We start from the raw sequence: 19517 nt of genomic DNA, 5'->3' as shown, positions 1-19517 counted from the left end.
TGACGTCACGTCCGGTGTGAATTTTTACGTTCCCGCCATCATCGTACTGAGCTGCGAGGCGTCGTGTATGAGTCCTCTGTCAACAGGATCCATACAAGGTGCAGTTGAATGCCGGCAAAACAAACTTTGGGCCAGCGGAGGACTTTCGAAAACGACATTTTGATAGGGAGGTTTTCAAGACGAGCAAATACCAATAACAGGTAAACAACTCAAACTATACGTTTAAACTGTGCCACTGTTTTCATCACCAACATTACAACCAGGCAAATTAGCCAGTTAGCTACCCCCCGTTAGCCTACTAGCCGACTTGCTAATGTCGGCCTCCTCCGTCCATTGAGCGAATGTCGATGATCCATTACCTGTATTCTAGGCATGTATTTACTGTAAAGAATAAACTGTAATCGTTTAACATTGTTTAGTGTTATAGTTCTTGATATAGTTTTGCCATCTAAAGCAAGGCGTGAATAGTGCTGATGGCAGTACGGTTGCCTTCGCCTCCCCCTTTACTACGGCGGTCACCAAGCTAGTCACCAAGATAGTTTGGTAACAAACATAAGATATTATGCATTAATGGGCTGGATTGTCCCGTTAGGCGGCGAACACAATTACTGTTACACTACAAACTGTGCGAAAAAAATGTGTTGCATCCCATGCGTAAATCTCCATATATACAGGTATACAGTATTTACTGTATATCTACTCTTACCTAGTGCGCTATCTTGCATTTGTTTGATTGGTAATTTGTTATAAATGTTTTAGTATGAGTAATAGTTTTGAATGAACTGGGGTAGCCTAGTAATTAGGGCTGTAACTAATGATTAACTGATTAATCAGGTGATTATTTTTTGACTAATGGAATTAGATTAAAATAACCTTTTTTAAATTTCTTCTTTATTCAGAGATATAAGTTCTGAACTGACATAAATGCACAAACACCAGGTTTTCTGGTATCATCTCTTATGTTAATAAATCAGTAAATCATGTAATAAATACACTAAAAACAATAGGCCACCATAAAATTTGCTTCTCATCTCTTGGTTACCTTCTTAAGCTTCCTCATCCATGAAAATGTTGGTTTTAATACTTTTGGTGTGGGCACTGTACCCCTCGATTTCAATTTCCAAAAATGGTAAAATGAACCTCAAAAGAATCTTACTAATAAATTAAAGGTTCTTTTGTTACGTGGCTATTACTGAGGCCTATAGAACATATCTCTTAAATCAATTAGTTTTATTTATTTTCTCATTTTAGTATTAATCACTAAAGAAACAGCTATGGTGTTTGGCTCAATTTTGATCCATATATATTAATGTCAAGAAAAGGTAGAAAAAGTTATTGTTTTCAGCAACAGAGCTTTAGTATAAACTGAAATCAAAAAGGAGAACACAAAGCGATTACACAAAATATAGATTTGCTGGACCAAATAAACAACAACCAATCAAACAAATAGTAATAAATTACTACTTCCAAAACAAACACAAAGCTAAAGCTTCTTGAGAAATCATTGTCCAAGGTCATAGTTGGTAAAAAAAAATTGTCACACGTGATCCTGTGACACTGCAGTCCAATGGTCAGATGGAGGACCATACATTTTCCCTGGTTTTCTCAGGTTCCAGGCATAGCTGGTCTTTGCACCACAGGCTGCCCAAATGTATGTGGGTATGTATTGCCCAAAGGGGCATTTTCATTGGAAAGGGACAAGATGCTCATCCACTGTCATCCTTGCCCTGCTTTGAACATCAGCAGAAGGAGCTGCGCAGTGGCATAAACAGCCCAAAACATGTCTTGATGTCACTGACTGGTCACCGCAAACCTTTTTATCCCAGGGGTCATTTTGATGACCTTTGCAGCAGCTGCCCTTTCATGTACATCATGAGGTACTGAGCTTCAAAAGATCTTCTCATCATCTGTGTCTTCGGGATCATACTCCACGTTGTCCTCCTGCTCATCACAATGGCTACGCTGGTCTTTTATCTCTGTCATTGTCACCAAAAATTTTGTCCAGATCTTGGTACACTGTACTTCTTATTATTCTTTTCATGATCCAAATTGTAAATGTGAAACCAGCCAGTCAAATGGCCACTCAAATGAGTGAATTTTCCTCACATGTCTGGACATTGTTTTTCCACTGGTATACTGGAAAATCAGTCAAAATGAGAATCCCCTGAAGCTTACATGATGAGAAGAGGAGCTGGTTGTCATTGTGTTGGCTAATTGTGCACTTATGATTTCAGTTTTGGCTCAAAATATTGCTTAGTCATATTATTATAACCGTGTCGAAACCAACCCTAACAATACAGTGGTCATAATTTCAACCAGACCATTTTGAAATTTATTAAAAATAAATTTTGTTTTTTAAATTGTTTTAAAATGGTTTTATTTTGTTGAAATAGAGTTTCCTGACAAAGTCAAAAGACCTTGATGCAATAAACAACTGTTATGTGATTCTTTTTATGCATTAAAATGTAAAACGGGTCGGTGCCGACTCTAACACAAGAAGAAGGTTAAAAAGCTCTTGAAGTAATTTTTTTTAATCGCCATCAGAATTCAGAAATTAGATTGCATGAATCGAGATTGCAATATTTTTCAGTTTATTTGGTTTGTGCAGCCTAATTATGTATGTTCACTACGCACAAAGTGAACTATTTCTTCATTTTTTTAAAATAATTTGTGAATAGAAACCTTCAATTGTAAAAATAAAGCTAATCAGAAACTGAACTGCTGAATGTATTTTTATTTGTAGTTTGAACTGCACTCTTTAAATCATATGTATTGAGATCCAAATATTGCTGTTTGATAAGCCACTTTCATGCTCTTCTTGCTTAGGATTTATTTGATCCCAAAGTGCACTGGAAGACGAGCCATGGCAACAGTAGTGCCCAAACTCTCCAGTGGTGGCGCTATTAGGATCCGCTTCAGTGGTTTTGATTTTGGGACCACACGGTGGAGAGAAGGAACTTTTGAGATCTTGGAAAAGGACAATAAAGTGAACCTCTCCATAAGATTTAACTGTGGCGGGGCATCCAAAACATTCCAGGTAATCTTTAATGTTTTTTTCTTCTTCATAAAACGATTTCTCAGTATGCGGCCCTCATCTTTTGACCACCACCGATGGATTTGGTGTTCCCTGTTAGGAATTTTCCTTGTTTATGCACATATTCTATGTATGTGGAGACTCTTATTTGGAAACGTTTTAATGTGAAAGTGTCAGGCAGGTGTCCATAAAATTCTTATACAGAAATCCATCACCATTTTGCAACTTCACTCTCATGTTCATTCATTCCTTTTCTACCGCTTATCCTCACGAGGGTGCTGGAGCCTATCCCAGCTGTCTTTCGGCGAGAGGTGGACTGGTGGCAAGCCAATCACAGTGCACAAACTCAGCACTCCTAAAACCGGAACACATTTACAGCAACACACAGGAGCACTAGCGTTATTTTTTAAATGGCTTATTTTCTTCTTCGATTTACATTTGCTTTGTGCTGTAGGACCATTACTTTGTCCAATCCCCTTTGGTGGCATTGTAATCCAGGATCATGCTTGCTTTCTGGTCCACTCCAGTGCTGATTTTTTTGCAGAGGGCTCACATTTTTTCCCCTGTTTGGGGCAGTAAAACAATCGGGCTGTGGTATCTGGGAAGGTAAAGGTAGATAAATGGTTCCTGTAAAAAAACAAAAAACAAAAACAACTTTTAACCTTTTTCCCTTGATCTTTAAACTTTAAAATGGGTCAATTTGACTATATATAGCCAATAATGGGAAGTAGACAATGGCATCATAATGTTTTAAAATGTGACCATTGTAAATGTGTTTTCTTGCCTTCAGCTGAATCAGAATGTGAAGAGCGTATGCCCGAATATGACCCGAATCATCCTTACCCTGAAAGACAGCAGCGTCATCACCCTCGACAAAATGTCTCCATCTTTGGCCCAGAAGACGAAAGACTACCTGGAGAAGATGAAGCAAGGAAAAACAAGTAAATCATCCCTTTACCATTCAATCATCAGAATGTTGGCAAGAATAACGAAAGGCAAAATGCCATGTTTTTCTGTCACATTCACAGCATATTGCTTTTGCTATAATTATTTAACAAAATTCTTCTTTTTATGTTTTAAGGTGTTTTAAAATCGTCCCACGGAAGTGCAAACTTTAGCGTGCTTAGCCGTCGCTCAGTGAAAAATGAAACCAGTTCCTCTGGAGAGAGACAGGTGAGCTGAAACACTTGACATTTAATTCAAGGTAGATATTGGCATATATTTAAGCTAAATGTCCAGATTCTGGACATCTTCCAGACAACACCAAGGCGGCAAAGTGCAGAGGGGCGGGAGGACTCCACACCACGTAAACCTTTGGGCAGCCCGAGCAGAGCGGCCTCCACACCCACTCGAACTGGACTCTCTGAGAATAGGTATGATTATTTGTGTTAATTCTCGTCATGAGTTCTGTGCTTAAATTATACAGCTAAATATACATTCAATGTTTCCCACCCAGGTTTTTTGCTTTGGGAGTGAGGCAGAGGGTGTTGGGGTAGCTTACAAGCACACGTCATAGAATGACTGTAACGTGATCGCTACTTGCCAGTAACATATGTTTACATACATACATATACATACATATATAGATATATCTATCTATATATATATATATATATAGAGATCTATGTATATATATAAAATTACCACTTTTTCATATCGTCCGATTTCAATATCATCTTGAACCATACATAGTTTTATTGAATATTTTGTCATGTTAAATGTTGGAAAAAGCTTGATCAAGTTATATTATACAAACAGAACAATCATCAGCAACAGCATGTATGAGAACTGACCCATTTACTTCATGTTTTCTAGAGCAGTGGTTACCAAAGTGGGGTATGTCAATTGCCATAGGGGTACATGAATAAAAATGAAAAACAATTAGCGCCTAACACTCAAAATTATGAGTGCGCCTGAACTCCTCAGTGTGACAAGAATGCAGCAGGAAGGAGACAGAGCAGCAAGTTGTTCATTGCTCTATGTACATCATATCAATAAATAAGTCAGTTTGAATGATGACTGAAAACCTGTCACTGTGAGTGGAAATTTGAAACTGAGGCTTTCTTGCTGGTTGTATGTATTTTTGTATTTTAGATTAAGAAGTGGATAGTGGTTCCTTTAGAGTTGGGACACCATGGAATTATTGCAGTCAGATAATGGACACTTCATACTCATTTCAATTCATACTCATACTACAGGATCTAGACTAGCAAACTGCTGTCAGGGCTGCCCAAGCTGCATCACCTTACTCCTGTGACACAAGTTGCCGCTGGATTCAGGGACACTTGTAAATCACAACAAACACACCCACACATGCGGATGCAGCCCAAAGTAGGTGATATTTACGAAAGCAACCCCTTGTTGCTCATACAACAATAAGACAAAATGTTCTCCTTCAAACGGACAACAATGTTAAACAAACCTTTGGATAGATACTGCTTTATCATAATTGTTAAACTTTCCCCGTCAATTTGGTATGAAATGAATATGCAGGCTTAAACCATAGCCATCCTGAGTGGACAAAAAAGTGAAGCTTAAACTAAGTAATTTCAAATGAAATTGATTCAAAAAGGAAGGATGCCAACATCAGAGTGGAATAAAATAGGGATGGACCGATCACCCTTCGCAGATGGCCGATTTTGCTGTGGCCGATACTGCTTTTGCTCCCTCAATTTACATGAAAAAATGACAATGATAACAAATACTACAGGTCTCAAGTATAAACAAATATTTCTTGAAATGTAAACACTGAACACAGTAGGATTCAGCTTCCTTAAACACACATTTAAACAGCATTATCAACTTTAAAAGGAATGAATATTCAACCATGTGCAAATCTAGCATCGATGTGATGACTGCTCCTCCGCAGTGAGACACACCCACCCCTGTCTCCACACACACACATCACACTGACACAATTTAGGACGATATATAAAAATTTCTCTCATTAAAGTTTGTGTTGTGCATGCTAAAGACCTCTGATAGCAGACACGGCTGCTCCAATTTGTTCTGTGTGTGCGCGTGTGCGTGCGTGCTCTGAGAGAGCGCATGCACATAACATGACACGCATTTAACCTCAGCCCGGCGTTGGCTGAATGAAACTTCTACAAACACCATGGAACTGAATTGCCATGGTTGACATTAAAGTGGTAACAGCTTTACATATTAGCCTCCAACTACATCAACAGCTCCCTAATTACAACGCGAGGCACTTTTAAAGATGAAGCATTCAGCAACATTCCTGGTTTTCAGACCCACAAACTAAACTATATTTTCAAGCACGTATATTGCATGCACTTGGCGTTCATGTTTCCTATTTCAACTAATGGCAATATTTCAACTAAGTTTAACTGTAGAGGCTAATTAAAAGATGAAAAAGTACCCTGTTGTGATTCACCACTCTTGCATTGTGGGAGGGGTACTGCGACTGCGTATGTTGCAGGGTCCTCCGGCAACACAAAACTGCCTGGCGGATGCCTGTCTGTAAATCATGCGGCAGAAAAATACATCGGCGAACCCACACGCGTATTGGCCGATACCAATTCTAGTAAAGAACTCAAATATCGGGCTGCTGCATCAGCCGGCCGATGTATCGGTCGATCCTTAGAATAATCAGAATTTATCAGTGCTCATGTCAAACCTTATCCTAATGTCACCATGCAAAATACACATTTTTGACCCAGAATTACTATAACATGAATGAACCAATGAATCATCTTTAATATTTTAAGTTAATTAACATAATGACGTTTATGTTTTTTAAGTGTGCAGGAGTAGGGAGTACATGGTCAGGTCAATTTTGCACTGGTATGTTACTTATTTTACGAATTTGTTTTGGCACTGTTTGTCAGAAGCGAAAAGAGAAAACGACTCCTCAACTCTGAAAGTGACTTGACTGAGGATTACCCCAAGGAAAATGACTCCTCAAGGTAAAAGTAGAATCAACTTGGACTGAACTTCTGTTCACTTTGAGAACGCACCTCTTTATATCTTGTTAATATTCATGAATATAATTTTTTTCCCAAGAATGTGCAGCTCACGCCAGTCTGAAACTGGAACCACTGTCAAAAATGTACATGTGTGCAATGTTCTACCTTTAACATAACATACACCTTTTTATAGCAACAACAAGGCCACTTCTGACCCATCTAGGAAGTTTTTACTAAGCTGCAAAGACAAACTGAAGCCGCCGGAGGACAACCGGAGTTTAGGTAAGAAACGTACAAATAAAATAAGAAAATATGTCTTTTGTGATTTTTTTTTTTTGTAATTGGTTTCTTTTTTGCTACTCAGGCCCGCTGGGATCAACTCCCCTCCAACCAACTTCATTCTATGGTAGTCGATCCGTGACGAAAGATTATAGCCACAGCCACTCTTTTATAGAAAGGTGAGCTGTTTTAGTTGTCCAAGTGCAGTTGTGATGCACAAATACAGTACAGTAAAGTCTCGTTATATCAATATTGTCGGGAGTCGGAAAAAATATCGATATAACCGGACTGTCGATATATCCGATCCTGTGCCAAAGTGGGCAATAATGCCCACTTTTAAATCAATCTTTGCTTAAGGATTTCAATACCAAAAAAGAACACGGCGAACGGCTGCTTCCAGTCAACTTTATTTTTCACAGTTCCACCACCAGAGCACAGCACACACACCGATTCCCGCACTTCCTGGTTCACAGGTCATGCTCAACCCGCCCCACATAGCTGGCCAAACACATGCCTGCAACAGAAGAACCAACTGCGTTTGTGGTTTCGCTCGTGTGTATAGAATCTATACACACGAGAGAAACCACGAACGCCAGCATGTACATATGAAAAACAGTGATTATTGCAAGCGATAAAAAGATATCTGAATACAACACAATTAAATACATGTATTTGTACGCTTGTGTCTTCGTTGGAATAGGTGTGTATGCTATGTCAGTTGGTTCTGTTGCAGGCATGTGTTTGGCCAGCTATGTGGGGCGGGTTGAGCATGACCTGTGAACCAGGAAGTGCGGGAATCGGTGTGTGTTCTGCGCTCTGGTGGTGGAAGTGTGAAAAATAAAGTTGACTGGAAGCAGCCGTTCGCCGTGTTCTTTTTTGGTATTGAAATCCTTAAGCAAAGATTGATTTAAGCTGCTTTTGTATCGATATAAGCAGACCAAATTGGCTGGCGGGAGATAAAAAGGGCATCGTAGTAACCGGATTATCATAATAACCGGGTATCGTACTAACGGAACTAATTATATCATAAAAGACTAGAAATTTGCCGGGAAATGAAAATAGTATCGTAATAAGCAGTAATTCGTTATAACCGATATCGATATAACGAGACTTTACTGTATATGACAATAAGACAATAGTTTCCTTTTTTGGGGCATATTTAAAGACCCTTTTCACAACAGTCTAATGCATGACTCTTTCAAGCCTTGACTGTAGTAACACGTGTGTGACCTTGTTGCAAAAATCAGGCCTTCAAGTACATCACAGACTCCCACAGCCAAGCGTAGTCTTCTACTACCCAATCACTCCACTCCTTTCAAGAAAGTACGCCCCTCTCTAGATTATGGTGGCTGGAACAAGCAGAGACCGTCAACTGCGGCCCAGCAGCAGCCTCCCCTGCAAGGGTAATTGCTTCCTCATCTCCAAAATTTGGCAATATTTTCTCCACCCAATTACTTGACAAGTAATTACTACCAGATGTTTTCTGTCTTATTTCCAATGGAACAGATCTTCACATGCTGGGGCTACAAAACAATTACTGAGTTAGAAAGTAATGCAGCCAGCTCGGAAATCTGTGAATAAACACATTTTGTTGGCGCAGCAGCACATATTTGCTTTTGTTTCCGACAGATTTTCAAATTTGGGCAACACTTGCTATATGAATGCCATTCTGCAGTCGCTCTTCAGCCTGCCTTCCTTCTCCAATGACATGCTGAGGCAGAGCATCCCTTGGAAGAAAGTGCCCGTCAATGCTTTACTCAGGTATTTGCGGCAAATGATATCATAACAGAACTGTTCTGTTTAATGTGTTTGTCTTTAATGTGTTTGACTTTCAGGCGTTTTGCCCATCTTTTGGCTAAGAAGGATGTGGGCTGCCCAGAAACACAAAAGGACCTATTGAGGAAAGTGAAAAGTGCCATCTCCTCTACTGCGGAGCGCTTCTCTGGAAATACACAAAATGTAAGATTTGCCTGAGCAAAACCTCTGATTGTGGGTGGTCAGGAAACAGTACAGTTATTGATTAAGAAAATCTGGAGAGACTGAATCAACAGGAAAAAAAACAGTTAAATGTAAAACACACACTGTATATTTTGATATTAGTACTGGCTCGGGTTTTTCCCCACTTACATCTAAAATGTGAAGTATGATATATGGTGTACGTTGTGCTATAAAGAAGTTGCATGTAATTACCAGGATGCACACGAATTCCTCAGCCAGTGTCTGGACCAGCTGAAAGATGATGTAGAGAAAATTAATAAAAGCTGGACAAGTGATGCTCAGTCCTCCTCATCTGGGATGTGTGACGGTGGCCATGAGGCAACAGCACACCCACCGGCAACCAAGGCAGACCCCAGTGAAGAAGCGGACACGTCTCGCATATACACCTGCCCTGTGGCAGTTAACATGTCATTTGAGGTGCAGCACACAATCACCTGCAAAGGGTAAAAAAGGCCTACCACTTGGCTGATCACCTGGTGGTGAAGATTTAGCGTGTATTAACGGCTTGGTTTTGCAGTTGTGGCGAAGTGGTGACCAAGCGAGAGCAGTTCAATGACTTGTCCATCGACCTACCTCGGAGAAAGAAGACCCTCCCACTTCGCTCTATCCAGGATTCTCTGGATCTGTTTTTTAGGGTGAGTCATTTGTCAGGTTTTTGTTTAAGATTCTCATAATTTCTCATTGAAGCACACAGTAAATGCTTGCACATTTACTAATAATTGTCTTTGTGTTTTTACAGTTAGAGGAAATTGAATACTTGTGTGAAAAATGCAATGGAAAAGCAGCCATGGTTACACACAAATTTAGCAAACTCCCCAGGTAAACTACACATACACACTGAGTGATTCATGCAAATGCAGATATTCATAAAAACAAGAATGTTTGTAGTGGAGCAAATGCTGTGCTTTTCGTGCACGATATTGCACCTTCTGGGTCCCAATTGATGTAGGTAATCATTAAAAAAAAATTAAAGTATGAAAATAGAGGTCCTCTGGTTACATACAGTAAAAGTGCTGCTCCAATATGTGTGCATATACATAAGTCTGATTTTATACCTAAATTATAGCTAAATTAACACCCAAGTCACTCATACCATACACAGAACATGTGAATGACATACACAATGCAGCAATAAAACTATTAAAGGTAAGGATTAAATGAAACGGTAATAATAAAAAAAAGAACTCTTTACCTTTTACTTTGTGGCTTATAGAGAGGGGGCTGCACTGCACTGTTTATTACTGTTTCTTTCATGGGAGCAAATGCTTAAACATACAATCTTTATCCTTGATGTATGAAATAACATGAAATAACAACACTTGAAACGCACAACCCAAGTACAAAGAATCCCAGCAGTTTTTGCTAATAGATGTTCTTCTCATGCAGAGTGCTCATCCTGCACCTGAAGAGATACAGTTTTAATGCCCAGCTGTCTCTGAACAGCAAGCTGGGCCAACAGGTGGTGATACCCCGCTACCTGACCCTGCTGTCTCACTGCACTGAAAGTACACGACCCCCCATCAGTCTGGGTTGGAGTTCACAAACGTAGGACATCTATACAGAAAATAACTAATATTTTGAGTAAATATACAAAATCAGGGACACTTGTAAATATACAAATCTTTTTTGTTTTATCTGTTCTCACAGGTCCAGACCCCATAAATCATCACAGTCAGTCAACTCTTCCTCAGCACCTCTCCGGTAAGACATTGAAATGGTTCATTCAGTATTTACATCCAACAATGATTCCGGTAGATCTATTGGATGTAAGATGTAATTAAAAAATTTTGAATGTTTGCAGGCGGGTTGGAGGAAAGTTGGTCAGTTCCAACAACACATCTGTCCTAGGGGATTCGGACAGCGAGGAAGAGCTTACCAGAAAAGTAAGCAATAGCCGCAAACGACGACTCAGCAGCTGCCTGCCAGAAGATGATGAACGACTAGAAGAGGTGACTATTTCCTGGCAAACCAGTATATTCTGGAGTTACTTTTGTGTTTTTCTTTACTATTTTTTTTCTGTTCTCAGCGGGGAACGTCAATGGATCCACCACCCTTCAGTGGTATAAATGATGATGAAATGTTAGAGGCTGTGCTGGAGATTAGTCGCCAGGAGGCAGGTATCTCTGCTCCTCTGGAGGAGGAGCCAACAAGCAGCCCAGACACAGGTTTTGGGGACACAGATGCACATGACCTCGCCTATCACGCAGAGCTGCTGGACACGGACACTAAACAGCCTACGGGTATGTGTGAAAAGAGACAACTTTCTATGTTGTAATAGTGCGATATTTCTATTGTTTATTACAATGGAGATCATTTCCTATTGATCGTCATGTTGAATGTTGCTTTCACTTGTTTGCATTTCGCTTATTTAGATGTGTTGGACTCTCTGGACTTGACCATGGATGAAAACAAAGAGAACCAAACTCCAGAGAGCATGCAGCAACAGGGGGAACTTGATTGGGTTCAGCAGTACAATTTGGACCAAGAGAGGGAGGAGCAGGAGTTGCAGCAAGCGCTGGCCCAGAGCCTCAAGGAGCATGTATGTATGAATTTAAGATTGTGTCAATGATGACGTGTCTTCATCGTAGGTGGCAGCATTACAAATGCAGTGTAATCACTCATTGTGTCAAAACCTTAGAAAAGCACAGTTTGGTCATTTTTCTTATCTACAACTCCTATATAAAGCAAGGGAGTTAAATATTGGATCATGATGAAAATACTTGTTAAGCGAGTAGACACTAATCCAAAAAATATACCTTGAGTTTATTTTTTTCTTGACAAAAATCCTTGTTCCTGCTGCACTGCATACAGGAAGCCCAGGAGATGAGGGAGGATGATGATCTGAAGAGGGCCACTGAGCTCAGCTTGCAAGGTGACACTCATTCATTACATTGGGTGTGTGCACTGTTAGTGGATTAGATCTTAGACTGTTCCCATGTAAGGATTTTCTTGTCTTCTGTTTCTTCCTTAACTAACTTGTACCAAGTGATTTACAGCTTAAAAACCCAATCTGTCTTGTGAATCAGGTGTCAGACATAATTTTCTTGTCGCCCAACAGAGTTTAATAATTCATTGCCTGAGCTGTTGTGCTCAGATGATGATTCTGGCAATGAAGATGTGCTCGACATGGAGTACACTGAAGCAGAAGCTGAGAACCTGAAGAGAAATGCAGAGGTATGTTACTTTCCGCTGCCATAAAACATCCCTGTTTGTTTTCGGTTGTGAATTCAGTAGTTTTATTGCTGAACGCAAACACGTCATTATATTGAAAAATAATTTTGCATTTATAACCCAGGTTACTATCAGAATAATACCGTACAGAGCATCTTTCCTTGTACAGTGCTGTTCATTTCCTCAGCTTTTTATGAGTAAATGGTTTGATTGAGTCCTTTAATTCGTATTAAGAATATACACTACCGCTCAAAAGTTTGGGATCACTTGGAAATTTTTTTGGACAGTCAGATATGGCTTTTTCTTGGCAGTCCTGCCTGAATGGAATGGAATGGAATGGCCTTTATTGTCATTATACAAGATGTACAACGAAATTGGAGGTTGGGTGTAGTGGTGTAATGCCGATGTATACGTGCATAGAGTCCATAGACAAACACACATAAAATAAGCAAAAAAGCACTGAAAGGGAGAGCCGTGAGCCGCTGCGTCCTGTGCGCGCCGCCATCTTGTAAAGCATCTTGTAAAGCATCCTGAAGTGGCCGCTTCACTGTTCATACTGACACTGGTGTTTGACAGCTACTATTTAGTGCAGCTTCCAGGTGACGACCTGTGAGGCGTCTTTGTCTTAAACTACATGCTCTCAGATATTTGTCTTCTTGCACAGTTGTGCATTGTTTTTCTGTCCCTGTTAGACCCAGTTTGTGCTGCTCTCAGAAGGGAGTAGTTAACAGCATGGTAAGAAGTTTTGTTTAGATTTTTAGATGGGTTTTCTAATAATGTATTAGCCTTATAAAATGGTAGGCCTCTATGCAAAAATGTAGATCATTCTTTGAAAATCATCTGATTGTTTTTAAATTTAAAAAAACAATTTGTGAAATGCAGGAAGAATTGTTTTTCTTTGGAAAACAAAGAAATTTGCAAGTGATCCCAAACTTTTGAGCGGCAGTGTGTATATTATAATATGTATGTATTGTAAGTATTTATTTTAGTAGTTCACAACGTGTAAAGTTTGCAACGTCATTATTTTTTAAGCATCCTGTTACCTCTTATTTACAGTGTGGAGATTTGGCCAATTCTTTTCGACTCATCAGTGTTGTCAGTCACATTGGGAGCAGCTCTTCCTCTGGTAAGCACTTAACTTCGTGTAGAAGTATAGCCACCCTCCTTTCTGATTAAGGCAGTTTTTTAATAAACCTCCATTGTTAGATTTTTTTTCCTTCCTTGATGACACTTTATCTGAAAGATTGTACACACAATCCATTGCGCAGGGGAAAAAAAGTTGCCAGTGAGCCCACTTGAAGATGAATTTAGCCCATATATAAGCCGTTTTTTTATGTTAACTATTTCAACTGCGTTCTTGGAAATGTTCTTCTCATAATTATGACTTTATTGCCATTTTACTTTCATACTTTATTCTTGGAACATAACTTTTTCACAACTTGATTTTCAAAAAACATATTTATTAATTATCCTATAGAGCAGCCACACACAACTTGCACAGAAAACATTTCAGATTTTGCAGAATCGGCCCCTCTGCTGTGACTGGGCTCGCGCACAAAGTGCTTCCTAACTTTGTTTGTTTCTTTCGGCTTTTTCCTGATTACGGAGTCGCCACAGCGGATCTTTTTGATCCGCCTACTGATTTTGGCTTGAGCCCTTTTAAATTCCGGATGCCCTTGCTGACGAATACCAATGATGCTTACTAATGGAGAGTCGAACCCAAGGCGTTTGTGCCAAAGTCCGGAACGCTAACCACTACACCATGGCGGGCCAAAGTGCTTCCTAACTATGAACCATATAAGGAAGTCCGCCCCTTGCCTTTTGAAACAGAGCGCTTCCCAAACTTCAGTTTTCTTGTTATATTTTTACAATGTGGTGTGGGCCTCACTTGCGGCACCCCAGCCTTGAAGGCAGCATGTCACAGTGTCTTTGTTTTGCTAGGGCATTACATCAGTGACGTGTACGACATGAAGAAGCAGTCATGGCTAACGTACAATGACCTGGACGTGTCACGGACACAGGAAGCTGCCGTCCAAAGAGAACGTGACCGCAGTGGATATATTTTCTTCTACATGCACAAGTAAGTTGACAACTTGTTTACTGTAAAAATGTGTCAAAAAAGAAATGGTGCTCAAAAACTGCTCCAGCCCATAAAAGTGGTTGTTAAACTACCGTAAACTCCGGTGTGTAAGCAGTTTTAAACTCTGAACCCTTATACAACTGTGCGCCTAATCCATGGCTAAATTCTAATCTCTTGACATCCCCTTTACTTCAGAACTACTAGTAATTGTTAAAATACAGTAACGCTCATGAGTCGGTGAGGAAACGGCCGCTGTTTCTTTGGCAGGAGCCAATCACGAGCTACCAGTGCACTCGCAACAAGCTTGTCAACCCTCTGGAAATCCTAGGAGGTCATTATATATAAAACAGTGTAACAATGTAACAGTCTGAATCATGTTGCCATCTAACTGAGGGCAGTAAATTCATCACACAGGAACCTAACGCCCAGAAATCATGTACCAATTTATATTTAGTTTATAGTAAGAAAAAAATTTCAATTTCTCCTATAAGGCTGAGGAACACATTCATTGGGGCGCTGCCATGACATAAGCCTCCTTCTGGGCTCTGTGCTTTGGACTCCTGTGGCTCCCTCTGCTTGACAGTGGCATGCATCAATGTTGCTTGTCCTCTAATTAACTGCTCTTCTGGCAGTAATGCATTAGGGGTTGATGTTAAAATTGCTTGTTGTTAAAATTGTTTGTTACATTAAACTCGTATTGGTACATATAATGTACTACGTATATTTCCCATATGCCTTCCTTATACCTTGGATGTTAAGTTGCTGTGTGATGAGTTTAATTTTTGATGACACCGTGAGTCAGACTGTTTGTATTGAGTAGGGCAGCAGGTATTGAATATTTTAGGAATCAAGTATTATACCAAAATAATCGGGGGGGGGGGGGTCGTTTTTTGTGAACACATGGGGCCCATACACTGGTGCATCTCAAATCTGTTTTTTCCTCTAAACTTAAGCGGGTGCGACTTATACACGGGTGACACTTTTATAACCGTATTTACGGTATGTACGTATTTTTGTAAGTTTGGGTCCTGGGAAGAATTTTTTTTGCTGTTGCTTGCACACCATTTTCAACACTTGTTGCTAAGCATAACCTGCATTGATCGTCTTATGTGTGTGTCTTCAGGGATGTGTTTGAGCAGCTGTCAGAAATGGAGAAGGCTGGAACTAGTAGTACCTCGGATGTGGGGAGGAATGTCCTGCAGCCGCTCTGAGGTCTTTGAACACCAATGGTAACCCCTGAACATTACTTGATTGGTGTTTCGTCTCAAGAACTTTAAGTACTACTGATTGCTGTCCAGTTTTTTCATTTTTGGCACTTATTTTCTTCAACGTGTTTTGACGGGTTACAGTAACACCTAATTGCTACCGAAGGTGCAAAACTGTCATGACCACAAGTTGCCAAAAATGCAGTTAAACTGTTCAATTGAACAATGTTTTGTTCATGTTTTGGTGGGGCTTCAGTTCTTTTGCTACAGTTTTATCAAACAACTGTTTTGTACAGGTTACATTTCTGTTTCTTGATACACTTTGAACTTTGATGCTGTGTTCCTACAGACTTAAACGCAGCTGTAAAATAGCAGATACTACTATCGGAGCTTCATGAATTATGCTTTTCAAACTTTATTTCCTTTATAAAGTAAATAAAAATATTATGTTGGATTATAAGCTATTATAGAGTTAAAGGGTTGTTGTGTTTAGCGGGTACTTTTGGTGCAATATCTATGTCTTGGCACAAATTCGCCTTGCTGTGTGGATTTCTTTTTCCCAGCTGCTTTTTGTGCATCATGTATTAACAAGTTCCAGCAAAGACCTCCTGTCTTGAGTTTTGATCTTGTGCCTCCTCAATCTTTTAGACATGTATGTGACAAGCTTTACTTTCTTTTTCAATATTTGTCAAATTTGTAACAATTTTATAGTCTGATTTTTCTATTTATTGCAGTTTAGGACTTATTTCTCCATATTGACCAGTCAAGTGGTTAATGGGGATACATCATACTAGACCACCAGGAAAGCAAGCTACAGTATGTTGTCTTACTCAATTAAAGTCTCTTCACCTTCACATCAATCCCTTCAAGTTAGTTTGCTGATATGAGACTTTTGTCTTTTACTCAACACTGTTGTGTCAAACTGCTGTCACTTCATTGCTTCATACAAAGACAAACATTTAGTGATTTACTTCCACTTTGGATTTCTAATTTGATTTACTTCCACAAAACCCTCCTTGAAATGCAGTGCAAATAAGGTGCAGTGAGCAGGTCTTTCTAGCCCCCCACACCCAACTGACACATTCTTACAGTAGACTTAATAAAATATTACAACTTAAGTACAAGACTGTTTCAAGTGTTTAATACTCTACTTGTGGCTAGAAAGAAATCCAAACAGTGAGTAGCTTTACAGAGTATTTTACCCAAATGCTGACTGTGTAAAATTTGATTTCAGAGTCTTTACATGTGCATATAATCAATAGCTTATTACAGTCGGTGTCACCTATCCTCATGGCATCTCTTCATCAGTGGTACCAAATGTTGCCCTGTGAGTCTGTTGTACTCACTAAGAATGTAGCTTTCCTTCTGCAGCATCTACAGGCACAATAACAAATTACTCAGCAGGTTATCAACCGTCATATTTTGGTGTTATATCAATGTTTTACATTCAGAAGATGCAAACAGACATCATTGAATCAATTTTCAGCCATTCAATGCTTGAAATGAGAGATACTGTGATCCCAAATGACAAAATTGTCACCAGGTATGAATTATGCATCCTTAACTATACCAAATACTGTTGAGACATTACAGGTTTTGCATAAAATACAGTAGATCCCCGCTTTTTGCCAGCCAGTGATTGGCCAAAATAAGTGAGTAATCGATACGCCCATACAAATGTCTATTTGTAGCATTCTCCTACCCTTCCTTCCCTTCCAATTTCGGCTCAGCATTTGCGATGAGTGTGACTGTTATTATTATGGTCAGCTTCAGAACAGACACAGTCAACTGTCATCAGTTCATAGTGACTGAAGCTAACAAACTAAATCCATGGTAAAGCACATTTAAAATGTAAAATGTATAGTTTGTTTATAGTTAATATATATGTATAGTTAATTATACATTTTTAACAATTTATTTATTTTACATTTATTTTCTGGGCAAAAAATATTTTGGGGGGGGGGGTAATTGGACCAAAAATCTGCTAATTAGTGGGGCCGTGAATACTTTCAAGTGGGGGTATCTACTGTATACAGTAAGGAAAGTTATTGAGGATTCTATTATTAATTACACACTCATTGGACATGTTATGATTAACACAACAACAACATAATACGTGTAGTATTATGTTCACCTTCACTGTAAAGGGAGATCCAGTTTTAAGGTAAAGTACAACCACAATATAAATGTTAACACTTCTAAAGTGATGACTGACTTGACCGCACACACACCAGCATTCTACCAACAGGTTTCTTCATTTACTGTAGCATGATGTCTCCACACATACATACCTCACGCCATTCCTCATCCGACTCGTGCCTGTAACCAAGCAGGTGGCAGATACCATGGGCCAACATAACCTAAAACAATAACCAATGGTATTTTACTGTCAACAAATGATTACTATCATTAGATTGATGTCTACCACAATCAAGATGTTGGTCAAATGCATCGGATATCTATGGCTACTTACCGTGAGTGTCCCATGCAGATCTAACGATTCCTCCTGACACTGTCTCAGAACAAACTCCACACCCAGAAAAATATCCCCAAGGTTCTGCTCATCTCTGTGAAGGGGGCATGGCATCTTTCCAGGTCTAAGTCCCTATAAATACATTCAATATTTGTGGAGAGAGTTATGAAAAGGTTGGAGGCGGGGAGGAGGCTACAGCAAAGCCACAATTAATAAACATGAGAGGTTATTTAGGGCTACTGTGATACCTCGTGAAACGGAAAAGAGAGGACATCTGTCGGTGTGTTTTTTTTCCTGTAGATGTGATTTATCTGCTGAATCCTGCGGTCGTCCACACAAATTATGCTCAGGTCGAAGTTCTGGATGCCAAGAATGTGCCTCAGCGTGTTCGCGTCCTTTCGCAACCTGGCACGGCGAAGAGGCACCACCTTTTGGAGATTCCGCACCACTACACCCATTTTAGAACACCACTCAAAAAGACGAACGATAAATAAATTAAACTGCAGACATATTTGTCGTTGAATTGAACACACCCCTGTTGACTCCCACTAGTCAGTCACGCTACAACGGTCATTCCTAAAGATCAAGGGACACGCCGGTAGTATGACGTACAAAGCAATTAAGCCAGATCATTTATCAAACGTGTGGATGTGCATCCAAACACGCGAACATTTACATAGCTTTTTTTGTTTTCAAGTATGGTTGTTAAGCAGTTTTAGAATGGTCGGGTCAATGAAACCGACTGCAATGGCGGAATACAGCTGAGGACTCGTGTGGCATTCAATGGCACCGTGAATTCGGTCAATTAATTTATTTAAACTACTTGATGTCACAATCAAACCACGTGTAACAAAAAAAGTCACAAGAAACAATAACAAGAAATTTTGGGCTTATTGAGGTCGTCAGCAGCGCCAGACTGGACCAGTTTGAGGCATAACAGCGTAATATTTAAATAACATTTTAGATTTCCCAGTAACAGCAAATGCTGCATCACATTGCCGATCGGAACCGGAAATGCGAGTGAGTGAAGAGGACGGCTATAGCTTTTCAAGCTTGTCTCACTTTTTTCAGATATATAGAAATATATTCCTGTTTTAAAGTATGATGTTTTTCAATTCTAGTCTTCAGATGTATTCATTTCATCCACTCATTTCAAGTTAATTCTTGCTAATCAAGTTCATTTCAAGTTGCTTGAATGACGATGACATTTTGCTCCAGCCTACTCCTTTTCAGCTTCATTACTGTCAGTGATGTGATTTGTAAAAGTGTGTGTCAGTTGCTCAATAAACTTCAATTCTCTTCTCTTCGCATTTAGAAACAAGATTATAGTATTTTTTCCACTGCTCAT

General features: G+C 39.5%; 2 protein-coding genes across 2 annotated transcripts; one reads left to right on the top strand and one right to left on the bottom strand.

The window, feature by feature from the left end:
- The first annotated feature begins 6 nt into the window (after positions 1 to 6).
- Positions 7 to 16801, top strand: usp37 (ubiquitin specific peptidase 37). The gene is made up of 24 exons (XM_058082723.2): positions 7 to 200; positions 2827 to 3037; positions 3825 to 3975; positions 4116 to 4207; positions 4292 to 4407; positions 6886 to 6963; positions 7157 to 7245; positions 7328 to 7421; positions 8490 to 8645; positions 8872 to 9003; positions 9078 to 9201; positions 9436 to 9683; positions 9758 to 9875; positions 9980 to 10059; positions 10627 to 10785; positions 10888 to 10941; positions 11042 to 11189; positions 11267 to 11480; positions 11613 to 11779; positions 12052 to 12112; positions 12299 to 12414; positions 13468 to 13537; positions 14353 to 14491; positions 15615 to 16801. Exons 1-24 carry the CDS (start codon positions 109 to 111, stop codon positions 15700 to 15702), a joined length of 2997 nt encoding a protein of 998 aa, XP_057938706.2. The 5' UTR covers positions 7 to 108; the 3' UTR covers positions 15703 to 16801.
- Positions 16779 to 18957, bottom strand: ybey (ybeY metalloendoribonuclease). The gene is made up of 4 exons (XM_058082732.2): positions 18418 to 18957; positions 18170 to 18301; positions 17988 to 18056; positions 16779 to 17070 (listed from the first exon to the last, which is right to left on the bottom strand). The coding sequence occupies exons 1-4, from the start codon at positions 18625 to 18627 to the stop codon at positions 16975 to 16977; spliced, it is 507 nt and encodes a 168-aa protein (XP_057938715.2). The 5' UTR covers positions 18628 to 18957; the 3' UTR covers positions 16779 to 16974.
- Positions 18958 to 19517: the final 560 nt, after the last annotated feature.

The sequence above is a fragment of the Doryrhamphus excisus genome, linkage group LG12 (genome assembly GCF_037039965.1).
Source record: "Doryrhamphus excisus strain RoL-2023G ecotype Guam linkage group LG12, RoL_Dexc_Guam_v1.1, whole genome shotgun sequence".
In the NCBI taxonomy this organism is placed as follows: Eukaryota; Metazoa; Chordata; class Actinopteri; order Syngnathiformes; family Syngnathidae; genus Doryrhamphus; species Doryrhamphus excisus.
Note: the sequence above shows the minus strand (reverse complement) of the source record. Positions and strands in the feature narration are given on the sequence as shown.

Coding starts and splice junctions, on each gene's coding strand:
- usp37 (XM_058082723.2), top strand. CDS start 109: ATGCCGGCAAAACAAACTTTGGGCCAGCGGAGGACTTTCGAAAACGAC. Junction 11,481..11,612: donor GGACACTAAACAGCCTACGG/GTATGTGTGAAA, acceptor TCGCTTATTTAG/ATGTGTTGGACTCTCTGGAC. Junction 11,780..12,051: donor CCCAGAGCCTCAAGGAGCAT/GTATGTATGAAT, acceptor CACTGCATACAG/GAAGCCCAGGAGATGAGGGA.
- ybey (XM_058082732.2), bottom strand. CDS start 18,627: ATGGGTGTAGTGGTGCGGAATCTCCAAAAGGTGGTGCCTCTTCGCCGT. Junction 18,302..18,417: donor TCTCTTTTCCGTTTCACGAG/GTATCACAGTAG, acceptor ATGTATTTATAG/GGACTTAGACCTGGAAAGAT. Junction 18,057..18,169: donor ATCTGCATGGGACACTCACG/GTAAGTAGCCAT, acceptor TTATTGTTTTAG/GTTATGTTGGCCCATGGTAT.